This window comes from Diabrotica virgifera, chromosome 5 (genome assembly GCF_917563875.1).
Source record: "Diabrotica virgifera virgifera chromosome 5, PGI_DIABVI_V3a".
NCBI lineage: Eukaryota > Metazoa > Arthropoda > Insecta > Coleoptera > Chrysomelidae > Diabrotica > Diabrotica virgifera.
Window position 1 is genome coordinate 7613651 of NC_065447.1, and position 13059 is coordinate 7626709.

At 32.8% G+C, this 13059-nt stretch overlaps 1 protein-coding gene across 1 annotated transcript in view; it reads right to left on the reverse strand.

The window, feature by feature from the left end:
• Positions 1-1036: 1036 nt before the first annotated feature.
• LOC114338317 (43 kDa receptor-associated protein of the synapse homolog) overlaps positions 1037-13059 on the reverse strand; it is a 186854-nt gene continuing 174831 nt past the window's right edge. Inside the window, exon 11 of the mRNA XM_028288932.2 lies at positions 1037-12457. Coding sequence (XP_028144733.1) covers positions 12271-12457 — 187 coding nt within the window. The 3' untranslated portion in view covers positions 1037-12270. The remainder of the gene's footprint in view (positions 12458-13059) is intronic.

Sequence of the window (13059 nt, forward strand, 5' to 3'; positions counted from 1 at the left end):
TGAAACTAGTGGAGGTGGAAATTATCGTTACAAACGTATAAATGATTAACATTACATTACATATAGTTTCCCACTTTTAGACGTCTGTGACAGGAGTATTTTATAAAATTCTACTGTCACAGTGACAGTTGCCATACTCCTCTGATACGTATAAAGGTGGAAAACTGTGTAATGTAATGTTAATTTATAAGTTAATAACGATAATTTCCACTTCCACTAATTTCATCTCTTTTTGTTTCGCAATGTGTTATGTTTTCCATCTTTTGCGTTATTTTGCCGGTTATTAGCGCGCTCATGACTGTATATATATAGTGACTACATATAAATTCACATTCTGAAATGTATTTTAATAGTTATTTATGATAAGTGTTAAAAGTACAATTGTAAACGCATGTGAAGGTTTCCAGAATGAGCGATGAGCGAAGCGAATTTTGTAATTCACATGAGTGCCTTAAAAATGTACTTTTAACACGTATATCATACAATATTTTTTCTACAAACGTAAAAAGAAATTCATTTTTCAAATTGCGCAAATTGTACTATTAATATTAATGTTAATAAATGAAATATAAATATTTTGACGGTTGCTTTCAAAATTTGACATTTCACTTTTAACTGCAGTGCCTTAAAATTTTTTTCCGTCGACCGTCCATTTATGATCAATTTTAACACCCTCAAATCATTGATTAATGACCCCTATAGGGCTTTTCATCGATTGTCATTTGTTTCGAGCTTCTGTCAAATGTTGTATAATCTGTGCTTATATTAACATTATACACGAATTATACGAAATATGACAGAAGCTCGAAACAAATGACTGTGAATGAAAAGCCCTATTAATGAATGATTTTCTAATAGTAATGAACACTCATTATATGCAACACAACATACATTGCTTGCATAAATTAATTAAACGCTCTGTGATTGGCAGTGATCTGTGGTGTAGGCAACCAAACATATACCTATTTATATTCCCACTAAAAAATTTAAAATCACGTAGCCGCTGTTAGTACTATCTGTCATTGTATGTCTCAAATTGTTGTTTATCGTTAAGTAAATAAAAATTTAAACAAAGATATCTTTATTTCTGGAAAGTACGGTCAACGGAAAAGTTTTGTAACGAACTCGTGAATTAAAATGGCATGGCGATTAACAATCTCGAGCACTAACGCGCTCGCACCGCTCACGCGTTAAAATATCTCAATTGTTAATCGCCCTTATTAATACACTTGTTGGTTAAATAACTATTAATTTAGAAAATCTCATTTTAAAGAGCAAGTACATAGTTTTAAGAAAGTTTTAATACTGAAATGAATTAAAAAAATCTGACACAGTAAAAATTTCAATACACACGAGATAGTAGGCCTTTTCTATTGACTTCCCCCAGGTATTATAGTTGAAAAATAGCGGGCAGTAATTTCCCGATTCTTAACTGCTTCGTTTCCTTGATTCCTTGGCCGACGTTAGATTTATTTGATTTTAAAAGAAACTAACCTTTTACTGACATTTTCTAATAGTTCTATAGTACAGTAGAAAACTTATGAGTATTTCAAATAAAATGTTTTATTCCTGGTAGACTAAATATGTGAGAGACAAAGATATCTCAAAACTTTATAAATTGGACTCATGGGAGGTTTGACTTTTAAGTACGGATAAATAGTTTATTGTGACCTATTCTGTATATATTTCATAATAGCATGTTTTCAATTGAACTCGTGTGCTTGTCTTACCAGTGCTGTTAATAAGGACATCTAGTATTTTAAGTTCTCTATCTATTAACTAGTTAGGTACTACGTAAAACAAAACAAGCTTCAATATAATTATAAAAAGTCGTAATATTTACAGTTTGGCAAATTTCTGTAGTGTAAAAGAGAGGAGTAGTGAGAGCAGACACAATTTGAATTAAGCGGTTCATCTTTATTGCTTCTAGTGTATTCTTTGTTTGCGCTTGTCAGAAACAACGAGAAATTTGTCAAACTGTACTTTGGCACTTACAAAACATATGGTATGGTTAATAGTAAATAATAAATTAATACTAATAAATACAAATGTATATTAATATACAGGTTGTAACTGTAACAAAAATGCATCATCAATTAAATCACATATTTTGGGACCAAATATAGTTCGACTGAACCTAACTTACCTTAGTGCAAATGTGCACATAAAAAAGTTACAGCCCTTTGAAGTTACAAAATGAAAATTGATTTTTTTCAATATATCGAAAACTATTAGAGATTTTTTATTGAAAATGGACATGTGGCATCCTGATGGTGGGAACATCTTAAAAAAATAACAGTGAAATTTGTACACCTCATAAAAATTTTATGGGTTTTTTGTTCCCTTAAACCCCCCCAAAGTTTTGTGTACGTTCCAATTAAATTATTATTGTGGTACCATTAGTTAAACACAATATTTTTAAAGCTTTTTTGGTCTCTTAGTATTTTTTCGATAAGCTAGTTTTTATCGAGATGTGGCTTCTTTTTTAATATGTTTCAAATATGTATACCTACCTAAAATGTAAATTATAAATACATTTTCAGATTATTAACAGGTCTCTATAATCGTACTTAACCATATAAAAATATGTGGTGGTTTCGATAAGCATTCAAAATATCTCGATAAACACTGGCTTATCGAAAAAGTGCTAAGATGCAGTTTTAAAAACATTGCGTGTAACTAATGGTACCAAAATAATAATTTACTTGGACTTGGAACGTACACAAAGGTTTGGGGAGGGGGGGGGGGAGTTAAGGGAACAAAACCCTCACTGGGTGCACTTTTTATGGATGCATAAATTTCACTATAATTTTTTTAAGATGTTCCTGCCATCAGAATGCCACATGTCCATTTCCAATAAAAAATCTAGAATAGTTTTCGATATATTGGAAAAATCGATTTCCATTTTGTAATTTCAAAGGGTTGTAACTTTTTTTATGTGCATATTTTTACTAAGGTAAGTTAGGTTCAATAGAACTATTTTTGGTCCCAGAATATGTGATTTAATTTAATACCTACGTTTTTGTTACATCCTGTATAAAATCAAGCAGCAGCAAAGATAAGTTCACAAAAAAAAACTGGATATGGATACAGCGATGTCACAGTATAAAGAGGGAACCTCCAGGGCCTATTTTACCACTAGGCCAGTGAGGCACCTGCCTCGGGCCCGCATTTTAATGGGACCCGGAAAGATCATCAAAACATTTTTATTGCAATAAAACAAGATAAATTTTCAAATTTGTCAACTGTGGTCTTAGAACCACATGAGCCACACTTTGAAAATCTTTCTACGTATCATCCACAGTAGAATCAGAGATAAATCTGAAGACCAGGATGAAACACAATTTGGCTTCAGAAATGGACTGGGAACCCGGGTCGCACTCTTTGCACTAAATGTATTATTGCAGAAATGCCGAGATCAAAGGAAAGACGTATTTTCTGTATTTATTGACTATGAGAAGGCCTTTGATCGAGTACAACATCACAAATTAATTAAAATATTAAAGAATTAAGGAGTTGATAGTCAAGATGTACGAAACATAGAAAAATTATATTGGCGTCAAACAGCGAGAGCTTGCATAAAAAGAAAATCAACAGAAATATGCAAAATACAAAGGGGTGTCAGACAGGGTTGTATACTGTCCCCACTGTTATTCAATTTATATTCAGATAGAATAGTTAAGGAAGCGCTCCATATTTTGGAATGGGGTGTGAAAGTTAATGGAATTCTGATAAATACAATCAGATATGCAGACGATACAGTTATTTTAAGTGATGATATGAATAGATTACAACACCTTTTAAATGCCATTGACACAGTGGGAAGAGAGTTGGGCCTAAACATAAACTGTTCAAAAACAAAATACATGGTATTTATGCGTTTGGCCCATCAATATTCACAGTTATATGTTGATGGTCAATGGTCATATAATTCAAAGAGTACCCAGTTTTAAATATCTTGGTTGCCATATTACTGAACAACTAGATCCAGATAAAGAGATAAAATGTAGAATCGAGATAGCCCGCACGACAGTTTTAAAAATGAGGTCATTCTTCTGTAATGATAACTTGCAACTTAAACTTCGAAAGCGCATGATTAAATGTTACAATTGGTCAGTCCTCTTGTATGTTGTCGAAGCATGGACATTAAAAATATCGACCATTAATCTTTTGGAGGCCTTTGAAATGTGGCTGCACAGACGTACACTGAAAATACCATGGACGGCTACTCTGACAAGTGTGGCAGTCCTTAAGAAAGCAAATGCTGCCCGCGAGCTACTTGATAACATCAAATATAGAAAGATGGCCTATTTTGAACACGTAGAAGGGGAGAACGGTATAATATTCTTCAACTTATTATGATGGGTAAAATCGAAGGACGCAGAGGAATTGGTAGAAAGCAGGCCTCTTGGTTGAAGAATATCCTGGAGTGGACAGGAATAAAGAAAGCAGAACAAATATTTAGAATAGCTCGAGACAGAGACAGTTTCGCCATGTTAATCGCCAACGTCAAGAGGACTTGATAGGGCACGTTCAGAAGAAGAAGAAGGTCTTAGAACAATTAAAAAATTTGATATCAATATTAACTAATTAACTTACTTAATATTATTATTAAATTATATTTAGGGGCCCGAAAATTATGTAGTGCCTCGGGCCTGATTTGAAGTAAAATAGGTTCTGGGAACCTCTATATACTGTGCCGATGTAGAAGACGAATAACAGGTCAATTTTACAGCAGTGAAAAAAGTATGTATACCATATTCCACTAATATACGACTGTGTTGGATTATTTCGACAACGAATATTTTATTGTGCAAAATATGAAGAACGAAAATAAATTGCAAATTACATTGCTGTATATTGGAATAATTATTAGAGCTATTTACTTTCGTACTTCTTATGTTGCACACTGTATTCGTTGTCGCGATAATCCAAAACAGTCCTATGTTGGTGGAATGAACCATATGACTGTCTATTGATAATTGAGAAACAATAAGATGGATATTGAGATATTATTGGTCGACTTTGAAAAAGCTTGCGATGATATATCTCAAAATCAAGTATGGAAAGCTTATCAATCTTTTTTCTAGGAAAAAACATCACATAGAGAGAAACACTGGTCTTCTTATATATTAACAGTCAAGTGTATTTATTCTTCTTTGTTATTCTTATTAGCAGATGGAGGTTAGATATTGCCTTACGATCCTGATAGAGGATAGGTCTACTTCAGGGATGCAGCCTTGTCCATACGAGCCATTCCTTTCTTTTAAATCCCTTTACTGAGAGGAAGGCACGTTAATATTTCCTATGCCGTACCTAAAAACAAAATCCCTCACACTTTCCGTAAAACATCCTTTAATACATCTAGGGAGCGCAGCGTGGATGATTATGGTTTTCACCTTCAATATGGCGAATTTTAAAACAGAGAGGGGTGTACCACATATGTGTAGAACATCAAATTGAATCCCACACCTTGAAAGAGGTCTACCTTATCGATTTTGGGGTGGTAAAAATTTGTGCTTGCCACAAAACAAAAATAAACCATGCTCATATAGCCCGATCAAAGAACAATCTGACCGCAAAAAAAATAAAGGAAGGATGCAAATTTGGGAATAGGTAGTTGAAATGGTCTATTATTATATAAGAAAAAGTTTACAATTCTACACCCCCTCCATTTTACAAAAATGGAGGCAAATACCCCCCCCTCGAAGGTGAAAAATATACATTCAACATAAGACCGGAATTGGATAAAATGACTAATTATAAACAACTTTTGCTCTATAGAGTTTTTTCACTAAGTCAATACTTTTCGAGATATTTGCGAGTGAATATGTTCATTTTTAACAAAAAAAAAAAATGTTTTTGGATGGTTTTTCGGAGGTAACTCAAAAAGTAAGTATTTTATCGAAAAAAATATTCTTAGCAAAAATATAGCTTATAAAAAATGGAAAAAAATGGTGTATGCATGAGGTCTGTAGACCCAGAAGAAGCAGAGTTGTAGCTAATGCAAAGTAGGTTCTTCTTCGTCAAATTCCAAATTGAATATTTCAATGTGAAATAACCCAAAAATGGAGCACTTCTCGGGGAAAATTCATTTTAACTTTTTTAAAGAGTTAAAAAAGGTTCATTTTTGTTTTTTTAACTTTTAATATTAAAAGTAAGTAAGTTACACTCAAACATTTGTTGGTCCCTTTTATTTTTTAGTACAAAAATGGCGAAAATCACTCCCTAATTAGCATCACAAATAAATTTTATCATTATCACTTGACAAGTTACTTTGCATATGTATTATTTATATGATCTGTAAGTTTCATTGGTTCAAAGTGCTTATTTTAAAAAAAAACTGTAGTTAAAATGGCTTGAACGAGTAACTAATCACGAGCTTGGGCAAATTTTGAACAGCCATAGCATAATCAATTTTTGTCTAACAGGAAAACAAATAATCAAAAATATTCAGAAAAGCAAAATGTACATTTTATTACTCTTTGATGTTTTTAATATTACTAATTTTGTAAGTTAATTCCATAAATTATATTTGGGAAGTTAATTATTGGGTGCTTTTCGAGATTTTTTTACCAAAAAATAAAAAGAACCAACAATATTTTGAGCGTAACTCACTTACTTTTAATGTTAGAAGTTTTTTTAAGTAAAACAAACCTTATTTTAAACGCTTTAAAAAAGTTGTAATGATTTTTCCCCGAAAAGTGCTCCGTTTTTGGGTTATTTCACATTGAAATATTCGATTTTTAATTTGACGAAGAAGAACCTACGTTTCTGCTACGTAGTTGCTTTCTACGTCTGCAGACCTCATCCATATACCATTTTTTTCAATTTTTTATAAGCTATATTTTTGCTAAGAATATTTTTGAAGTTATACTTCTTTACCGGCGATAGAGGGTAAATTTTTATATGGGAAAACCTAGCGACCGGGCGCATGCGCATTATAACTTTGTTCTGATTGGATGTTCAAATGACATGTCAAAAATTATTCAATATGGTGGCTGTGGCACAGCTGTAGTTAGATTATTTATGGTTGTTGCGTTTTAAAATTTGTGTGAAAAGAAAAAACAAACAAAAGTTAATTAATAGTTATACTGCCTTTTTAAATAGTTTTCATATACCTATATTTTTGGACTTTTGGACTATTTTTGACCAGAAAAACTCATTCTAATTTGGTAAGTACCTAGTTTTTATTATAATCATATTGTAATTATACATTTGGATTAGGTTGAAATACATACATTTATTTTCTCAAGAATGCGGATTTTAGAGAGAAATCCCAAATTAGGTTCGATTTTTATTTTTAAATTATGATTTTTCGGCGTAGATTTATTTATCTAGTAGGTATGTAATGCTTTGATTTACATACTTAATTTGATTACCAACAAAAGTTCTACCAACCTTCATCTAATATATTGTTTTCTTACTGTTTTGTTATATTTTTATATTTTCTTCCACAAAATTTAAACTACATAATTTTCAAAACAATTGTCAAACAGTAAAACGTTCAGTTACCGTATTTTTCCACATGATAAATAATGTGCGATTGGACGAGTGAGTCTACGCTTCGATTACGAGTCAAAGCGGCACGAAATTCAAGGGTTCAATTCCCAATGCAAGTTTTATTTTTTTATTTTTTTATGCATATTATGATTGTAAGTATATTTGTTATATAATTTTTTTTTTCAGCAAATGCGTATTTAAAATTTTTGCCAACAATTATTATCGTCCAGAAATCATTTTTTCTTTGTGGCATTTTTCAATGTGTTTGTGTGCGTTTTATTCTTTTATTTTTTTTTAATTTTTGGTATAGTCTTAAAAATCACATAATATGTAGTAGAAGTATAACTTCTTACGTGCGTACAAAGTACACACACATTCTTGTTTTCTCTAAAATACTTACTTTTTGAGTTATCTGCGAAAAACCGTCCAAAAACATATTTTTCTATGAACATATTCACTCGCAAATAACTCGAAAAGTATTAACTTAGTGAAAAAACTCTATAGAACAAAAGTTGCTTAGAATTAGTCATTTTATCCAATTCCGAACTTATTTTCAAAGTATATTTTTTCACCCCCGAGAAAATATTTTTCACCCCGTATTTCCAATTTTTGTAAATTGGAGGGGATGTAGAATTGCAAACTTTTTCTTATATAATAATAGACAATTTCAACTACTTATTCCCAAATTTGTATCCTTCCTTTATTTTTTTGGAGGTTTTCGTAAAATTTCGAGTTTTCGAAAATGATCCAGAGACTTTAATACAACTCACGAAATTGCGGCAACCGAAGCCAAAGACAACGAAACTGTCTAAATCAGAGGTTCTCAATCTGTGGTACATGTACCACTGGTGGTACATATAATTATTGGCGGTGGTACACAAAACACGGTGGAAAACATGGTGGAATCACGGTGGAAAACAACACACGGTGGAGAAAATTAAAATAGTAGTACTTAGTAAGTATTGATAATATAATTTAAAAATATAGGTGGTATCAAAAATAATAAAAATAACTGTAGGTGGTACTAGTGATGTAACGAATATTCGTATTCGCATTCGCATTCGAATTCGAGAAATTTGTGCGAATGTTTTGCGAATATGAATATCAGAAAAATAATAATTTGAAGATAATATTAGGTTAATAAAATCAAAATCAATCTATTAACTTCTCATCTTTTTTTTATTAAGAAAAGGTAACTTAACCTCGTTTAATCACATTATCAGCCTTCACGTTATTTTATTATTTGGTATTATGTAATAAAGCTTAAGATTCAGATTGATTTACCTTAAGGGCATAAGCGCAAAATGTCGCCTGTCAAAATGTTCAATGTGTTTTAAATGTAGGTATTCATTTTTTAGAATCCTGAGCAAAGCTTTAAATATTTTTGAAAAATTTAAACGTAAAATGAAAGATTACATTATTACTGAGGGCAGAAAATCCCTAAAAACTTCTATATTGTTCATTTTAATAGGTGAAAAGTTACATTGAAAATATTGACAGGCGACATATTGCGCCTTTCCCCTTAAGTATCAATTAACTTATCATTATAAATTTAGAAAACATCACAAAAATAGAAGCAAATTAAAAAAAACTGAATATTCGCATTCGCATCCGCATTCGCGAATGTCAGTAGCAGATATTTGCATTCGCACTCGTATTCGCGAATGTTCAAAAACTGACATTCGTTACATCACTAGGTGGTACATCACTCAAAAAGGTTGAGAACCGCTGATCTAAATGATGTTCAGGAAGATTTAAGGCATATTAGAGTAAGGGGATGGATAAGACCGACCCTCGACAAGGAAGGATGGAAGAATGTTTTCAGACCAAGGCTCACGAAGAGCTGTAGCGCCAATTGATGATAATGAAGGTGTTGATAGAAAAAGAAAAAAACTGTTAGGATAGAACCCTACACATACAAACAGGACTTTTTTGTGTTAAAACGATATACGAGTCCGTCGTTCCTAAAAAAGAAGAAAAAACACAATCTTGAAGCATTTTTTTTAAATATAAATTTAAAATGACCTCAATTTTTCATTCTCGCCAGTGTACTAAAAACATAACACATATACTTTTTATACATCTTTAAAAACTATAAAATTTATAAACTATTCGCATAAAAACATAAAAAAACTCTAGTAGATATCTATTTGTTCGATATTATCACTATTATACAATATAACACTATAAACAAGAAGTGGAAGTACTCTTATTGGAAGTCAAAAGTGAGCAAAAATGCAAATGTCGATTTTAAAGTATACAGGTATTAAACTCTACATTTTATTTATTTGATTTTTTATTTATAGAAAAAAGTAACGATATCATCGTTTTGTGTTTCAAGTTTCGTATGGTTACTTTTTTGTTTTTTAAATATACTCTTTACATATATATTTATTATAAAATATCGTCAAGGGAAACTATAACTGGTTACAATATGTATATAGCATTCAAACGCCATTTGTCAAAATTGCCACTGTTAATCATATACCATTGGGTTTCAAGTTAAAGTGGTTTAACTGGCAATTATCTAGTAAGGCTAAGGTAATAGTTGATTACCATAACACCCGAGGTATAAAAAACCGGGAGGAGTGCTCCAGGGTTGCTTGCATTCCCTTCCCCGGTACTCTTTTATGTTTACACTGAAGCAGTAGGTATTTACAGAAGTGTTCTAAGTGTGAATAGTGTGAATAAATTAGGTTTTGCAGACGATACAGTAAGAATGACGGATAGCAACAACATTTTACAGAACGTAATGCAACTCATTAATATATGCTCTCATGAAAACGAAGCAGATATAAACTTGACTATCAAAAGACGTTTGATGACCAAAGACTGTACCTGGAACACATAGCTTCAGAAGCACGATATACTGTTATAAGATAGAACCAATAGGGGAATAACCCTCCTTAATACAGCTTACAAAATATTTTCGATAATCTTATATGGTCGAATAAGTGCATATTCAGAGGAGCTTCTTGGCGAATATCAAAGTGGTTTTAGTCCTGATCGATCAACAACAGTCCAGATCTTTGTGCTAAGGCAAATACTGGAAAAACCAATCAATTCAATATCGACACACACACCATCTTTTCGTAGATTTTAAATCGGTCTATGAGAGTGTCCTATTTGTATGGAGCCATGGATGAATTTCACATCCCCGATAAACTGATAAGATTGGTTAAGGCTACAATGCGTAAAGATTTTTGCAAAGTCGAAATACAGGGCGAACAATCACAGGTGTTTGTTGGGCGCTGCGACAGGGATATGTGCTGACGTGTCTCCTTTTAAAAACATAGCTCTGGAATATCTATCAGAGATGCCCGAATAGACAACAGAGGAAATATTTTTAATAAATCATCCCAAGTTTTGGCATATGCAGATGATGTGGATCTAGTTGCCCACATAACACGCAAGCTAGAAGAAATGTATACCACCTTCTCAAATGCCTCAAAAAATATGAGCCTGCAAGTAAATGAGGAGAAAACTAAGATGGCCCAACAATAGAGCCAGAAACATCGATCACCAATTAACGGTTGATAACTCTACCTTTGAAGTGGTAGACAAATGCACATACTAAGCTCCCTGATCACCAAGGAGAACGTCATGACGGAAGAAATCAAGCCAAGGATAATCCTAGCAAACAAATGCTATTTTGGACTGACCAGATACATGAGCATCAGAAACTTAAGTCAAAAAACCAAAATAACCATATACAAAACCCTTATACAACATATGGATCGACATATGGATGGGACACATGGTCCATTTCCAAGGCAGATGAAAACTTTCTGCTTATATTTGCACGAAGAATCCCGAGAGGAATATTCGGTGTCATCTGTGAAAATGGTTTTTTGAGGAGGAGGTACAACTACGGGATATACCACAGATAAAAACATATAAATCAAAAATGAATAACCATTTTCAATTTCGTAGCAAAACGAAAATACAGCCGTATCATATTCTATTCCAATCATGGAGTACGAAGGGAACCATTCTCGTTGGAACTTTACTGCGCTGAGCAGATGGGACGTGAATTATAAATTGTAAAATTCCCTTATCTTCCTTAGTCTCAGCATCCGTTATGGCTTGCAAATTGTAGAAGCCTCGGAGGTGTAACCAGAGAAGGTTTCCATTGTTTTCAGTCTGATGGGATGTAGAATAACATTATGTTGTTTTATATGCCATTGGATTGAAAACTTAGTTTATAAAAACATATATTTTGGTGGTAAAGATGTAGTATTTCTTATAAAAATAGGCAGATTAAGATGGGCAGGACATTTAGCCAGATCACAGCAGAACAACCCTCCTAAAAGAATCCTTATGTCACAACCTGTGGGAAGTAGAAATAAGGGTAGGCCAAAACTCAGATGGAAGGATGGTGTAGATGAGGATGGTGGAAAAATAGGCGCAGCAAATTGGCAACAGTTGGCAATGGATAGAACTGACTGGCGCAATAAACTTGAGAATGTCGAGGCTCTTCTATAGGGCTGGAGCACCATCGATGATGAGGAGATATATAGGGTATCAAAAGGATTGCTTCGGTGACTCTTTCCATGTTATCGAGCTCTATGTGTCATGATATCTGCCACATTTCTTATCCATCGGATAGCTTGAGCAGTACTGCTTTTTGAATGTTACTAGAGCTGCATTATATTTAATTCTACAGTAGTTATAATTTCCCTTAAAGATCATCTTAGTTATTATTCCCGTTTTTCTTAATTTGAAAGACAAACTTTTCTTAAACACTAGAATTATTTCTACCTAACATTAGACCGAACTAATGGCTTGGTGCGATGTACAGTGACTGTCGGACGAACACACCGACAGAGGTATCGGACTGTACGTCATATTGTTGTAATCGTTACAGTTTAGGTACAGTCTAGAACTGGTGCGGTCGCAGTCAGGACACGACCGTTTCTTCTTTTTGTTTCTTTTAAATAATTCATAGGCACATCTGAAATAAAAACAAGCACTATTAGAAATATGCACACACCCAAGCTTATATGGAATCATCTGATATTTCTTATTATTTCGGGCGAATTTTAAAAAACGAACACACGAAGCCAAACAATATTTATTTTAAAGCAATTTAATAACAAATACATAACAATTAAATAAAACAATAAAGTATTTAACAAACAAATTGAATCTAGTTGTTTTACAATCAATAGCATAAAAAATTTCAATGTAAAACGAATAATGTTTAAATTGTTTTTATTTATTTTTGTTTGTTTTTCTTGGTAGTCAGTGTTATCACCTCTAGTCCTTATGCAAGTTTCAGTTTGCATGGGCACGCTCCTAATCAAATTATCAACATTTTGTTGTGGTAGGTTGCTCCATCCTTCAAGAGCAGCTTGTACTAGCCGTGCGGTGTTTTGTGGATTATCCCGGTGAGCTCTAATTTTTCTTTTAGGCATATCCCACAAATACTCTATAGGGTTAAGCTCGGGTGAGCAAGCAGGCCACTCCAAACAAGGGATACCTTCTGCTTCAATGATGTCTCTAGTCAATCTAATGGTATGTGGAGGTCCATTATCATGAAGAAAATTAAATTTT